A 16,244-nucleotide genomic window follows, 5' to 3' on the forward strand; every position below is an offset into this window, starting at 1 on the left:
ACTCTCGGAATGAACACTGCAGAGATGGCCGGGAGGAGACTCTCGGACTATATCAGAATGTGTGACATTCCTGTCATTGCTACCCAATGACCAGTGTCTCCTAGATGGAAGCCACTGTTGTGACACTGTCGGACTGAACTTTCCAGGTTTACCGTGAAATGTGTGTTAGGCCAGAGTGAAGGCTCAAAACAACTCAAAGTTCCAACAAGTTAACTGGCAGGGCGGAATCGACAGACGTCCAACTGCCCCGAAACAAATGCGGACCAGACACTGTCCATAGCACAGAACACGCTGGACGAGATAGCCATAGCCACCCAGACAGAGACCGACTCGCCTCCGGAGAGAGCATTATCATCTGAACAGTGATCCGATGGAAAAAAACTTTCCATCTGAAGAGGAGCCAATTATGAAAAAGGCCTGGAATGGAACTGAGCATAGTCCACCCTTCCAAAGGTAGACACTCTGCAATGCGCTATCAAATATACAGAGTGTAATGACATATGCCGACTTCGTAGACATCTGCGCACTCCTAGTTGAAGAGTGGAGACCTTGTCTTACGCCAGAAGAATTCTCAGATTCTGAGAATCCAGCAGGGCTCCCAGATGAAGTATACCCTGGGAGGGATGCAGGGAGGACATTTTCCCCGTAGATTAATCATCTGTAATGTGAAGAAGCCACGGTTACCCTGACCTGGCTGTAAAGTACCTCGGAGATCCTGCTAAGAGCAGAATGCCGTCCAGATACTGGAGCAGTCGGATACACTGAACAGGAGAAATTACATGAAATCCATAAAGCTGGTAAACCCCAGTGGGGCTGAGGACAGTCCAAAAAGGCAGAGCCCAAAACTTGCAAGTGTTGCTGTGGCACAGCAAATCTGAGCCCATGCTGATGAGAGGGCTCTATATGTACCTATAGGTACATGTAATTAATATTCAGATACACCATAAAGTCCCCAGGTTCCAAACATCAAATGATGGAGCATGGTGGACTCCTCCTGAATCCAGGCACCCTTAGATTCTGTTTCAGGGGTTTGAGACAGAGGATAGGTAAAGGAGAACCAGTCAGCCACTGCCCCAGAAAGAAAGTAGAACCACCAGTCCCTTGCTGAGATAGTTATGCTGGCCTAAATAGCTCCGCTTACAGCAAAGACTTTATAGCTTTCTGGATTTGTAAGGCCCTGATCGGGTCTAAAGAAGGGCCCCTGTAACAACACCTGTAAGGAGGCCGCCTGAGCAATAAAAGGCTGTACCCGTGAGAGATTAAGTCCTTCTCCAGCATCCGTGGTGACTTGACACCAGCACTGGGTGAACTGAGAAAGTCGGTATCTCACTCTGGAAACCCCCAGATGTAGACCTGTCCCGTTAGGCTGAAGTCTATCCTTAGGCTTAGAAGCAGGGTCGTCTGGAAGACCAGGCCTGTTCGTACTGGATATGGTGGCCCTCGTGGAGGCCTACAGACTAGGAAAAAACAGGCCTTTTAAGCTGACCCTGGGGACCAAAAGACTTAACAGATTTAGTCCAAATGTAGTGGGAGTAGCTAAAAGACGGTATCTTCCCATTAGCAATACTACCAAAGATGCAACAATCTTGTCAAGGTCAGGACCAAACAAGATCTTCCCCATAGATGGTATCTGCACCTCTGCTTTCCCAGAGTGCAGCCATAGGGTATTGCGGCAGATATAGTCACAGCCCAAACCCTGAAGGTTAGAAGACCGGCATCCAGTGTAGGTATTCCCACATATGACAACTGCATATTTTATGTGAGCAGCAAAAGACATTTGAACCCCAGACGCGTTGGAGGGGAAAAACGTTACAAGTGCATCAGCCCAGTATGCAATAGTAGTAACCAACCATGCAATGGCCATAGTAGGACGGGCAACAGCCCCTGAAAACGAGTATATTGATTTCAGGCAAAGTTACCACCCACAGATCCGTAGAATCCGGCCAGGCAGGAATGCAAGGCGTATTAACGTCTGTAATCAGACAGGTAACATGCCAATCCACCCCAGGACGGGCTAGTGATGACCCACAGGGAATCTGAAACAAGAAGCCAAATCGCTGTTATGATACCTCGTATCTGGCGACTGCCAGTCCCCTGCCATGCGATCCACCCGCTAGTCAGAAAACGGGGAACCGAAGGCACATTAAATTGAGGGTGTATGATACAGGTCGACATTCTCTCTAATGGACCAGACTACCAGCCCCAAAACAGGGAAATACTTGAAATAGGCTCCCCCCCGTGTGAGAGGAAAAGAGCCCAAAACAGCATCCAGTTGACGGCAGAGCCAACTGGGAAGTAACCACAGGGCGTATACTACGCAACTTTGCATTTCGTAGAAAACGACATCCACCCAGGGTGGCTGTTGTGGTAATCCCTGCAAAGGGAAATGACAGACTGTTGTGGCACCATGGGGAATTCATGCACTGTGAAAAACCCCGGCAAGGAGCGATAGTCTGTGTCACAGGGGTAAAGAGCAAGAAACTGCAATATACCGAGTTGAAAAGGGAAATATGGCGAAGTAACCCCAAGTGAGTTACGACCATGGGGCCTGCCTGGCGATCCGCAATGGAGAGGATCCCGAGAAACAAAACCGCCCAAGGTGTAAGGGGCCTGGCACCAGATGGCGCTGCATACATAACCCTTTGAGTCAAATCCTCCGCATTACTACCCGCAGCACATGACTTGCAGGATAGCAAAAATGGGTGCAGTATAGCGCTCTCTCTCCCGGTCAGACCTATCTGACCGACCATCTTGGCGGAAATAATAAGCAGCACCATACTGGTCCTGACTGACGCTAAAAATAGCTGCAGGAACCCATTCTCAGCGTATGCAACACACAGTTTCACCTAAAATAAACAAAACCTCACAAATATTGACAAGTATATAAATGTGAGGTCTCAGAATCACCCTAGGCACACCTGTATTAGGGCAGATAGAAGAAAGGGGATAGATATACACTGACAGGTGAGAGAAAAGGCAGACAGTCAACACTAGCATAAGTCTCATACAATGCAGACATATATATATTGTACATACATAAGCATGACATATAATATACTGCACAATGTCACTACATTCAACTGCCCATATTCAGTGTCTGGGAAGGCTATAGCGCTGTGTACACTGACCTAATGGTGAGGTACACAGGGGGACTGGACCAACTGCCATCTCCGAAGATTTCTGCTGCACCACAGAGAAAATGGCCGCCTTGGAGACCTCAGAAGAAGCGTGGCCCGCGGAGGAAGCAGCTCAGCCACGCCAGACTCTGGTTACTGAAAGGCGCGCTGAGCTGAGGGGAGGAGCCGCTACAACGGGGAAGGCTTCCTCCCCTGGCCGGCTATTAACCCCCGGGACGCCGGCTCCCAGCGCCGATCATTAAGTCCCTGGTGGTCTAGTGGACACACGGGGTATGGGGGGCCCGCCGCCACTGCCAGCACCTCCGGTCTGTCCCCAGAGACCGGAGGCATTAGACTGCATTTCAAATGCGTGGATCACCGCAAGCGGTGATCCGTGACGTTACCTGATCCCCGTCGATCCGGCAGCAGTCCAGGGCGCCCGCAGAGTCCGGCTAGTACAGACTCTGGGGTCCCGCTGAGATCCCCAGATCTGTACTGGCGTCTCAGAGCCAGCGGGGTGACGGAGCGGCAGCTTGGACGTCCCATGGACAGTCCGACGCTGCCGCTCCAAAAAGTCCAAAGTAGAAAAATAAAAACTTTGTCCTTAAAATAAAATAAAGATTAGGGGCTGCTAATCAGCCCCCCCTGCGATAACAGTGACCCGACTCCGGCCGGGCACCAACTTAAACTGAGGTGCCTCTGGCTTGGGGGCGGGGTTATAGGGAGAGTGGACCCAGTGCATCCTGGGAGCTGAAAGCTTTAACTGCATGGTGCCATGATTTGGTTCCCAACCTATACCCCAATGTCAACCCATTGGACCCCCTATGGACCCTGAAGTAGAAAAACTTATTACCATTATATATCTGCAAACAGTACAGGACGTCCTAAAGCTGCATCAAGTTCCAGCCATGAGTTTACAATGGAAGTTTTGCAGCTGACACATAAGTAGCAAACAAAACCCCAAATACAGTGATGCAGCCTCTATATACAGATTAAAAACAAAAATGAGTTAACCACAAACTCAATCTCCAGGCGCTATTAAAGCATAAAAATTTTTTTGAATAGTATTAGATTGTTTATAATATCATAATCTATAGTACGCAGCTTCCCAATAAAGTAGCTCTGTTTCTACTTAACGGTATGGAATTGGGAAATATATATGCAAGAGGAATAGAATAAATTACTCCATTTGAGGGTGCGCGATACCATAGATTAACTGAGACACAGATGTAAAATAATAGTCAGTATTTAATAATATGATATAAAATACCTAGCCTTCAACTAGGCTTATATAAAAACATACACCACACAATTCTAATCAATAATAGATATACCAATGATTATAATGGAACAATATCCTGAAATAACCCCACTTTACTGCTACAAGTAGGCACAAAAGATAATATTTCTAAAGACCACTGTATCAAGCAGCTGATAGAAATCTTTCCACAATCTCACTCAAGGTAGCAACAGTTCAGTGCTGCAAGAATTGTTCATATATCCTATGGAGTATAAGTTGATAGTTTCTTAGTAATTTAGAGGCATTTCGAAGTCCATAGGGTCCACAGGGAGACCTTGGGGTATAGCTTGAGAACCAAATCTGGGCACCACGCAGTTAAAAGCTTTCAGCTCCCAGGATGCATTGGGTCCACTCTCCCTATAAGCCCACCTCCGAGGCACCTCAGTTTGTAAGTAGCCAGAGGAGGAAATAGAGAGAAAGAAGACTGGAACACTCAAGAATCACACTCACAGAGAAGGAGATGGGAAACCGGTGACAAGTTACATAGCCCTTATGAAGCCAGGTGTGTCAGGGTATGCCCTGTGGACCCTATGGACTTCGAAGAAAGAGAGTTAGCGAGAGTTACCATAACTATCATTTTATTCTTCAAGGTCCATAGGCTCCACAGGGAGACCTTGGGGATGTCCCAAAGCAGTCCTTTTAAGGGTGGGGACGCTCCTGCGCTAAGAGGAGAATCCGGTGCCCAAAGGAAGCATCCTGAGAGGCAAAAGTATCAAAAGCATAGAACCTTAGAAAGGTCTGTATGTACAAAGCTGAATAGCTGAGGTGCCACGACAAGCCGCCCACGAGGGCCCACAGACCGAGTAGAATGAGCCTTAACAGAAGCTAGAACAGGAAGGCCTTCCTGTGTGTAAGCCTCTGAGATAGACATACAAAGCCATCTGGCCAATGTTTGCTTACTGACTGGCCATCCTTACTTGTGAAATCCGTAGAGCACAAATAATGATTTCCAAAAAGAACTGGAACGGTCCACGTAAATCCTGAGAGCACGCACCACATCCAAAGAGGCCTCACCTGCCGAGATGTCCGGCGACTGAAAGGCCGGTACAGAAATTTCCTGATTGATGTGGAATTTAGAAAACACTTTAGGAAGAAACTCAGGGTGAAGCACAGCACTGTCCTGGTGAAATATCAGAAAGGGAGGACGACAGGAGAGAGCCCCCAATTCTGCCACCCTCCTGGCCGAAGCAATTGCCAGGAGGAAGAGTCTTTGCGGTTAACCACTTGAGCTCAACCGAATGCAGTGTTTCAAATGGAGGACTCTGGAGGGCCAGAAGAACTACCGCCAAATCCCAAGGAGCCACTGGGGGACAAAGGGAGGCTGAATCCGGAGAACACCCTGCATAAAAGGTGCGAATATCTGGGAGCAGAGCTATCCACATGAACAGTGCAGAGACATGTACTTTCAATAAGGCCATTCTCAGGCAGAGGTCCAATCCCACTTGCAGGAATGCCAGTATTCTGGAAATTTGAAACACCTAAGGGTCGTAATCCTTTGAGCAACACCACTGGAAATATGTATGACACACACTGTGGTATATTCTAGCAGAAGCAGGCTTTCGTGCTCTTATCATGTTGATAACAGAGCCAGAGAATCCTTTAGACCTCAGGATGGATGTCTCAAGAGCCACGCCGTCAAGAGGAACGGAGTGCCTATGGAGAGACTCCACAGATCTGAGTACCAATGATGTCTGGGTCAAGCTGGAGCCACCAGGACCATGCCTATGTCTTGCTTGAACTTCCCGAGGAAGCAGTGATACTGGAGGAAACAGGTACGCAAACTAGAAGGTCCACCACACTGAGCGCGCCTACCAAGCTTGCTTCGGCATCTCTTGTTTTGGACCCGTACACTGGAAACTTGTGATTGTGACGGGAGGCCATGACATCCACCTCTGGAAGATCCCATTTGTCCACTAGGAGTTGAAACACCTCTTGGTGAAAAGACCATTCCCCTGGATGCACGTCGTGACGGCTGAGGAAGTCCACTTCCCAAATGAGAACTCCGGGAAGAACACTGCCGAAATGGCCGGGAGGTGATACTCTGCCCATGTCAAAATGTGGGACACTTCTGCCATTGCTGCTCGACTTTGAGTGCCTCCTTGATGCTTGATGTAAGTCAAAGTGTTGGTTTCAAACTGAACTTGCGCTACTTTTCCGTGAAGGCTGTGCTTGGCTAACATGAGGGCCCTGTACACTTCCCGAAGTTCCAATATTTTGATTGGAAGAATTGTTCGACCGCTGTCCATCGGCCCTAAAACAAGTGTGGACCGGTCACGGCGCCCCAGCACCGGAGACTGGCGGCCATCGTTAGAAGTACCCAGTCCGGGATCCAAATGGGGCGACCCTTGGTGAGATGAGATGTCAGGAGCCACCAAGACAGGGACAGACATACCGCCGGAGAGAGCACCATCGTCTGGGCCTATTCCACTTGGAGAGGATCAGCCCCTGCAGGGGTCTTGAATGGAACTGAGCATATTCCGCCATATTGAATGTGGACATAGATCCCAGAACCCGCATCGCCGTGTGGTCTGACACTAAGACTGCGGAGGCACCTGCGTACTCGAAGTTGCAGCATGGAGATCTTCTCTGGAGTTAGAAAGATCCTCTGTTGGTGCGAGTCCAGAAGGACACCCAGATGAACCATCCTCTGTGAGGGAATTAAGGAGGACTTCTTCTAATTGATCAGCCACCCGTGCGCTTGTAGACAAGCGATAGTCAGGTGTAGGTGTTGTTAAAGTACCTCTGGAGAGTCTGTCAGCAAGAGGAGGTCAATAAGGTGATTGTCAACCTTACAAACCAAAAAAAAATGTAAAAAAACCTGCGCTCTATTGTCTGTGCTGGGACATCAGTAAGTTAAACATCAGTAAATAAAAACAAAATTTATTAGGCTGAAAATCAGCACCATATATAAATATTAAATAACACATAAATGGGAGTTGATCAGACTCATTTAAGAAAAAAGGAATACAATGCAATTCAAAATCACAAAACAAACAACATACAATAAAATATTGTAAAATGGTTGCACAGTCTAGGTTGACTTGTATCCAATTGAGGTAACTGAATAGTAACACTGAAAACAACAGTGGCAATATCCCTGGAGATCCGTTCAAATCAATTAAATGTAGCAATATTGTAGCAATATTCTTTAGAGTAATAGATTGATTAGGGATGGTAACGGTATCCAGGCAGTCAGATTAGTGGGTGATTAAGCTGTCTATAATCAGTCACAGGAAAAGAAGCAACCCCTTTCTTATTATGATTGCTACAGCGAAAGTCTCGTATCTATACCAACCCAAGGGGGAAGGATGTTAAGTCAGAGATATTTAACGGACTCCGAAGAGTTTGCATCACATCCAAAACCACCGGGTCTCTAGTGCAGAGGAGATCCCGTATACAGTCAGTGCAACTCCCCATAAGTTGGTTTGGGTTGATGGGCACTTTTTGCATACCATACGGTCAAGCTGTTCCCACAACAGCTCCGTGGGGTTGAGATCTGGTGACTGCGCTGGCACCTCCATTATAGACAGAATACCAGCTGCCTGCTTCTTCCCTAAATAGTTCTTGCATCATTTGGAGGTGTGCTTTGGGTCATTGTCCTGTTGGAGGAGGAAATTGGCTCCAATCAAGCGTTGTCCACAGGGTATGGCATGGCATTGCAAAATGGAGTATAGCCTTCCTTATTCAAAATCCCTTTTACCTTGTACAAATCTCCCACTTTACCAGCACCAAAGCAGCCCTAGACCATCACATTACCTCCACCATCCTTGACAGATGGCGTCAGGCACTCTTCCAGCATCTTTTCACTTGTTCTGCGTCTCACAAATGTTCTTCTGTGTGATCCAAACACCTCAAACTTCGATTTGTCTGTCCATAACACTTTTTTTCCAATCTTCCTCTGTCCAATGTCTGTGTTCTTTTGCCCATACTAATCTCTTCCTTTTATTGGCCAGTCTCAGATATGGCTTTTTCTTTGCCACTCTGCCTAGAAGGCCAGCATCCCAGAGACGCCTCTTCACTGTAGATGTTGACACTGGCATTTTGCGGGTACCATTTAATGAAGCTGCCAGTTGAGGACTTGTGAGGAGTCTATTTCTCAAACTAGAGACGTTAATGTACTTGTCTTCTTGCACATATGTGCATCGGGGCCTACCACTTCTCTTTCTACTCTGGTTACAGCCTGTTTGTGCTGTTCTCTGAAGGGAGTAGTACACACCGTTGAGTTTCTTGGCAATCTCTCACATGGAATAGCCTTAATTTCTAAGAATAAGAATAGACTATCGAGTTTCACATGAAAGTTCTCTTTTTCTGGACATTTTGAGAGTATAATCGAACCCACAAATGTGATGATCCAGATACTCAACTAGCTCAAAGGAAGGCCAGTTTTATAGCTTCTCTAACGAGCAAACCAGTTTTCAGCTGTGCTAACATAATTGCACAAGGGTTTTCAAGGGTTTCCTAATCATCCATTAGTCTTCTAACTCGCTTAGCAAACACAATGTACCATTAGAACACTGGAGCGATGGTTCCTGAAAATGGGCCTCTATACACCTATATAGATATTCCTTTAAAAACCAGACGTTTGCAGCTAGTATAGTCATTTACCACATTAACAATGTATAGAGTGTACTTCAGATTAATCTAATGTTATCTTCATTGAAAAATACACTGCTATATATATATATATATATATATATATATATATATATATATATATATACACATATATATATATATATATATATATATGAGGTCTCCGAGCCACCCTAAGTACATCTGTGTTAGGGCAGTATGTAAAGAAAAGGGTTAGAAATAAACTGACAGTTAAGAGAAAAGGCACAGACAGTCAGCGCTAGCATAAGACACATACAATGCAGAAACATACATGTATATTACATATAGTATACTGCAAATTGCACTACAATCAACCGCACAGATTCAGTGTCTGGGAAGGCTATAGCGCTGTGTACACTGACCCAAAGGAGAGGTACGTAAAGGGACTGGACCAAACGCTACCCAGGAGATCTGCGATGCACCATAAATAGAAAATGGTCGTCGGAGACCTCAGAGGGGGCGTGGCCCAGGGAGGAAGCAGCTCAGCAAAGCCAGACCTCAGAGGAAAGGCGCACTGAGCTGAGGGGAAGAACAGCTGTAACAGGGAAGGCTGTCTCCCCTGGCTGACTATTAACCCCTGGGATGCTGGCTTCCCGTGCCAAATAGAGTCCCTGGTGGTCTAGTGGAAGCGCAGGGTATGGGGGGTCCAGCGACCACCTCAGTGCCATCCGGTCTGTCCCCTGAGACCGGAGGAAAAGACTGCTAAAAACGCGAGCCACCGCAAGCAGTGACCCGCCTTACCTGTCTCCGTAGTCCGGCAGCAGTCTGGGAAATCCGCGGGGCCTGGCTAGCACGGACCCCCGGTGTCCCGCCGAGATACCCAGATCAGTACTGGCGTCACGGCGCCGTTGAGGGGTGACTGAGCGGCAGCGCAGACGTCCAATGGATAGTCTGCTGCTGTGTGCTATGAAGATCTTTTTTAGTGCAAAAAACTAAAATAAAATGAAATTGCTTTAGGGGCTGCTAAGCAGCCCCTCTGCATTAACAGTGACCCCACTCTGGCCGGGCACCAACTCAAACTGAGGTGCCTCTGGCTCGGGGGCGGGGTTATGGGGAGAGTGGACCCAATGCATCCTGGGAACTGAAAGCTTTAACTACGTGGTTCCCAGATTTGGTTCACAACCCATACCCCAAGGTCTCCTTGTGGAGCCTATGGACCCTGAAGAGGAAAAGGTTGATAATCACTGCTTTACGGCGATGTCCTTTGTACTGATATTACGATCACTAGAGTGTGGGGAGGCTGGTATCATACAATGAACACGACATGGTCAGGTCTCTGGGCTGGTAACACACAGTGACATGATGTGAGGGGGAGAGCAGGAGTATAATAGAGGCTGATGGCTCCTGACTCCCCCACTTGGCAAATACATTTCCCTCATTATTCGTCCTGACAGAGGAGGGTGTAGGATAAGAGATGGCTGTAGTGACAGAGGAGGGAGTAGGATAAAAGAAGGCTGTAGTGACAGAGGAGGGTGTAGGATAAGAGATTGCTGTAGTGACAGAGGAGGGTGTAGGATAAGAGATGGCTGTAGTGACAGAGGAGGGTGTAGGATAAGAGATGGCTGTAGTAACAGAGGAGAGTGTAGGATAAGAGACAGCTGTAGTGACAGAGGAGGGTGTAGGATAAGAGATTGCTGTAGTGACAGAGGAGTGTGTAGGATAAGAGATTGCTGTAGTGACAGAGGAGGGTGTAGGATAAGAGATGGCTGTAGTGACAGAGGGTGTAGGATAAGAGATGGCTGTAGTGACAGAGGAGGGTGTAGGATAAGAGATGGCTGTAGTGACAGAGGAGGGTGTAGGATAAGAGACGGCTGTAGTGACAGAACAAGGAGAATATGTGACTGTTCTGTACTTAGTGATTATTACTCACCTGTGCTTATATCTGTAGGGATTTCCTCCTCCTTACACTGCTGATCACCCCCCACAAACGTCTCCTCTTCTCCCTCTACATTTTCTTCTTTTATATTAGTCAGTTCTTCACCCTAATTAACACACAAAACAATAAAACACAATAATATCATCGAATTATCAATAATTAAGATTAAACAAGATGACAAGTGCATTAGACACACACAGCTGCTCTATGTTTATACAGGGGAAAGTCACTTTGGTATTTGAGGAGATCCTTATTTCTATCTACTTTATGCTCCTATCTGTAATTGCTTGTATTAGTTAATGGAGCAAGAAGGGTCTATTGTACAAATACAATGTCTATTCTATGTGTAAACACTTACTACATACACTCGCTAGTGAAGGGTACGTTGGTTCGCAAATTGGGACAAAGGGCCTGATTCTGAGCCGCTCGTAAGCGGCCGCTCGTTCGCACTGAGCGATGATCGCACAACTGCGCATGCGTACGGATTGTAATACGCATGCGCGAACCAGTCAGTGCGGCCGAAAATCGTTTGTTCGCAAAATAGCGAATGTCTGCTAGTTTGAGTGACAGGAGGAGGCGTATGTGGGTGGTAACGGGAAGGTGCTTGAAAACGGGGAGTGGAATTCAGAACGCAGGTGTGCTTAAAGGTCAAAACGGGCGTTTTATGGGTGTGCATAATTAATACAGCAGCGTCATTGACCACGTCACTTGGTTTTTTTTTAGTCAGAACTACTCTCAAACTAGCGGTTGAAAAAACCAACCACAAGAATAGCGAGCAGTTCATACGCTGTTCGATGTACTCGATTAATCTAATAAATAGCGGACATGACGTATGATGCGAGCGGCCAGGGGGCGTATTTTTCAAAATTTCGACCGCAAGTTTTGCTCGCTCGTTCAGACTTAGAGGCGTGAACAGACCGCAAAGTGCGAACGGTTCATTTGAATAGCCACCCCTTTGTTTTAAACGAACGACCGCAAATAGCGAGCGGCTCTGAATGAGGTCCAAAGTTTGTTTTTTTCGGCTTCTGTTCACTAAAGCACTTACACATTATATATTCCATAGACAAAAAAAGTTACAGTTTCACATGTCCCATTAAGGCTTCTTAGACATGATCTGAAATTTCAATACACCTACTGAATTCCTGCCACTGAAACAAACAATGAAATTACAATCATTAAGGCTGACACATTAATGGACGTGTTCCTTGCACAATACAGATATGGTATGCCATCACACCCTGTGGTTAACTGCAGATTCAGCACTCTCAGAGTGAGATTGCCGTCAGAATTACGCGCGCATTGGATTACACACATGTAATCTATGCAACTGAGGTCTGAGCAGTTATGTGGCACACACATCTCACTCAGTGCCCACAATCATTCCCATTCGTTCACCACAACAATCCCACTGGGTTCCAACATCCTCACTCCATACATCCATCTCATTCAGACTACACAGACTCCCTAATTGCTAAAACTATCATACTTTGTCTAGGCATGTACAGTAGCTTCGCCTCCATTTTGCTCCATCTTCCCCAATCCTTACTGTTGTGTGGTATCCCAACTGTGCTAGTTCTTATTCCCTCATCCGCACCAATTTGTCTTTTCCCATCCGCTCCACCCTGTTTCCTGCATCTGTGCCACTGTTTCTTTCATTCTGCACCACTACCTTCCCCCAGCTATGCCGCTCTGTCTTCCCCTCATCTGTGCCACTCTTTCTTCCTCCATCTGCACCATTCTGACCCAACTGTGCCACTCTGTCTCCCCCCCCCCTTCCAGACCAGTCTGTCTTCCCCAACACCTACGGTTGTGAATTCTCCCATTTCTGCTAGTCTGTATTCCCTCATCTGCCCCAAACTGACTTTTCCCATCTGCGCTGCTGTCTTCCCGCATCCATGCCACACTGTACTACCCCATACACATTGCTCTGTGCCACTCTGTCTACCCCCCCATTCGTGCTGTTGTCTACTCCCCTCCGCACCACTGTTTTCCACTTATCTGCATCACTTTGGTCCCCCCCATCTGTACTGCTTATTCTCCCCCACCCACGCAGCTCTGTCTCCTCCCCCCATCCACCCCACTCTTATCCCATCTGCGCAGCTCTATCTTCTGCTCAGACCTCAGTTGCATAGACTGCATGTGTGTATTCCAATGAGTACACAATTCTGTGAATTAGTAGGTCCACCATTTTGTGGGTGACAGCAATCTCACTCTATGAAAGTGCTCAATCTGCAGTAAACCACAGGGTGTGATGGCATACCATATCTGTCTTGAGCAAGGAATAAGGAGTCAGCCTTAATGATCGGAATTTCATTGCTTTTTTTAGTTTGAGCAGTAGAAATTCAGTGGGTTTAGTGAAATTTCAGATCATGTCTAAGAAGTCTTAATGGGACATGTGAAACTTAGGCTTTTGGTCTATGGAATTTCATTGATTTTTTTCAAATGTATTAACCATCAGGGTTTGGAGGAGCAAACTGGGCCACCTGCAGGAGAGATGGGCAACAAAATGGTACACTAGCGCCTATTGAGGAGGGAATAGCACACAGGGGGTGTTTTGGGGGTGCAGAGGGAGAAACGGCTGTGGGCTGCAGGTGTGCGAGGCAGTGCACAGATGCATGGACGTATCAGTGAAATCCATCCATGCATCTGTGTTAAAAATTAAACGTGGGGCTTTTCAGAGCCAGTCCCGGTTGTGAAAATACAGGGGACAAAAGACAAAGGGGTCCCCTCTATTTAGCACAACCAGCACTAGGCTCAGCGAGCAGATCCTGGTTTTGGAAATACAGGGGACAAAAAGAGTAGGGGTCCCCTGTATTTTCCATAACCAGCACAGAGCTCTTTCTAGTGGGGGGATGCCACAGCCAAAAGGAACCCCTTTCACCAGACCCCGGCCAAAACATTAATCCTGACCGCTAGTTAGCCCAAGCCAGGGATCCGTGGGGAGCTGGAGACCCCCCCAATAAAGTGGTTCCTTTCTTCAGGGCACCCCAGGCCTAGGCTCAGCCCGGGGCTAACCCCAGCACACCTGGGAGGTGGGAGCCGAGATAATTGTGTAGTGCAAATAAAGTTAATATATTGTCTTTTGCAGGTAAACTACAGGTCCCAGAAAGCCTCCTCCGCATACTGGTACTTGGAGAATCACAAGTACCAGCAAGCGGGGCATTAAGGGTCCACTGTTACCTATAGTACACCTGTAAAATAAATATTAAAATAAACACATTACACCAATTTTTGAAATAATTTATTTAGCTGCACCTTCAGCCTTTAAAGCTCTTTTATGGGGCCGCCACTTCCCCAGGGCATCCATCGTCTTCACTTGGCGGGTGCCAACCAGCCAGGGATTCTGTCATTTTCATAAGAATAAAAGGAAGGGAATCTGGGGAAAGCTTCTGCACCAGTAAATATTTAATTAGAAATGAGTGGGAAACCCCAATATAAAGAGTAATAAATTCAATATTTATGCAACATCTGGGGCGTGCTGCCAAGGACAAGATAGTTGAAGCCTGACATTGTAGATGCTTTGAATATTATATTGATTCCAGCAGCAAAAATTATGAGAGCATTACTTTAGCTCTCCTGCTGTGTCTGCATTGTATACTATGTGACTGATTAGAGCTGTTGCTAGACTCACTTAATTACCAGCTATTTATGTTAGAGCCTATTTATTTATAGCTGCATGAACAGCAGGAAGCTTGGAATCATCTACACACACTACGTGTGCTGTTAAAATTAGACCGAGACGCTATAATACTGTAACATTGTACTCTCAGGATTTCTTTCCCAGATACTTCCTGATATGGGCATGGGTTTTCTTAATGTCAAAGCTAATGTAAATACCCTTATGATTTAAATGGATATGCTGCTAACATTATAACAAGACGCTGTGACACTGCAACATTGTATATCTGAGGATTTGGCTTTCTTCCCAGAGATTTGTTGAACATACTGCAGACAGACAGCAGGAGAGCTAAAGTAATGCTCTCAGAATTTTTGCTGCTGGAATCAATATAATATTCAAAGCATCTACAATGTCAGACTTCAACTAACTATTTAGCTGATATTATATTCACAGAGATTCTATATCTTTAGATATTTGATGCAACATATGCACATGTGCATGTTTACCCGCAGCCTAATGAATAGCCACTAATTGCCCAATAACATGGTAGGATAATATGAGGGGATAAGGTGATAATATAGGATATCAATCTCCTACTCCTACATGACATTTGTGATATGAAGTTGAGTAGCATACAAATCTATATGAATCGAGCCAATTGACTGATTACAAGTATATTAATCGGTCTATACGGAATTTAATTCCAGCCCCCATGATATTATTAGTCATTTGTTTGCTTTGCAGCAGTTAAGTTAACCCTTGTTTATATGAGATTCTATGTGCATTTCAGCTATAGGAGGCAATCTAGGTATATGAGTATATTGCGGCCACTTCTCACATGCATATTATGGCAATTCTGACATGCAGTGGACATTATAAAAATGAGAATGAGCGCTATATGGATAAATTAGGCATAATAAACGTGTAACATAAAATAAACATAAATGATATTGATCTTTATAGTCTTTTGACTAATGTGGGAGGAAAGTCAGGACCCGGCCCGGGTGATGGTCCTGACTTTCCTCCCACATTAGTCAAAAGACTATAAACATCAATATCATTTATGTTTATTTTATGTTACACGTTTATTATGCCTAATTTATCCATATAGCGCTCATTCTCATTTTTATATACTATCAATAATACTGAGCTGCTTTTACACCACAAGCGCATTGCACTCATCCATTATTATGCAGTGGACATTGCAGAATATTATCCCACTTTTAGGGATGTTATAGCATGCCACATATAATTGGTCCCAATGAAATGCATTTTTCTGATTTGCTATTTTTGGATTTGCACATATTCTATGACTTATTTGTGAGAGATTTTCTATTTATCCATATCCATTTTTGAGTCGCCATTACACGCGCAGGTGTACCAATAACACTATTCATTTCAATAATTAACCACTTGCCTGGCACAGTCGTATGATACGACCGCACCAGGCTGGGCTTTCCCTGACATGGTCGTATCTGGTATGACCAGTCAGAAATGCCCACTAGGCGGCTGTGGGAAGCTAATCTTCCCGCAGCCGCCTACATCAGAGGGACCTTCTGGTCCCTCTGCAAGCGCGGCCACCTCTCCAGTGTGTCCCGATCACTGCTGGCCACAGTGATCGGGCACCACCGGCAGCCCCCCTCCATTAGAAGCAGCAGTGCTGCTGCTGTGACCAGATCACTGTGGCCAGCAGTGATCGGGCAGCCATCTCCAACCCCC

The 16,244-nt window shown here is 46.1% G+C and overlaps 1 protein-coding gene across 2 annotated transcripts in view; it reads right to left on the reverse strand.

Annotated features, from left to right (window-relative positions):
• Positions 1 to 16,244, reverse strand: part of LOC148507967 (uncharacterized) — a 49,315-nt gene that overhangs the window by 6,472 nt on the left and 26,599 nt on the right. For both annotated transcript variants that reach the window (XM_088445134.1, XM_088445133.1), the window contains exon 3: positions 10,901 to 11,012. In XM_088445134.1, coding sequence (XP_088301260.1) covers positions 10,901 to 11,012 — 112 coding nt within the window. The remainder of the gene's footprint in view (positions 1 to 10,900; positions 11,013 to 16,244) is intronic.

This window comes from Taudactylus pleione, unplaced genomic scaffold (assembly GCF_031769625.1).
Source record: "Taudactylus pleione unplaced genomic scaffold, aTauple2 ptg000377l, whole genome shotgun sequence".
NCBI classification, from domain to species: Eukaryota; Metazoa; Chordata; class Amphibia; order Anura; family Myobatrachidae; genus Taudactylus; species Taudactylus pleione.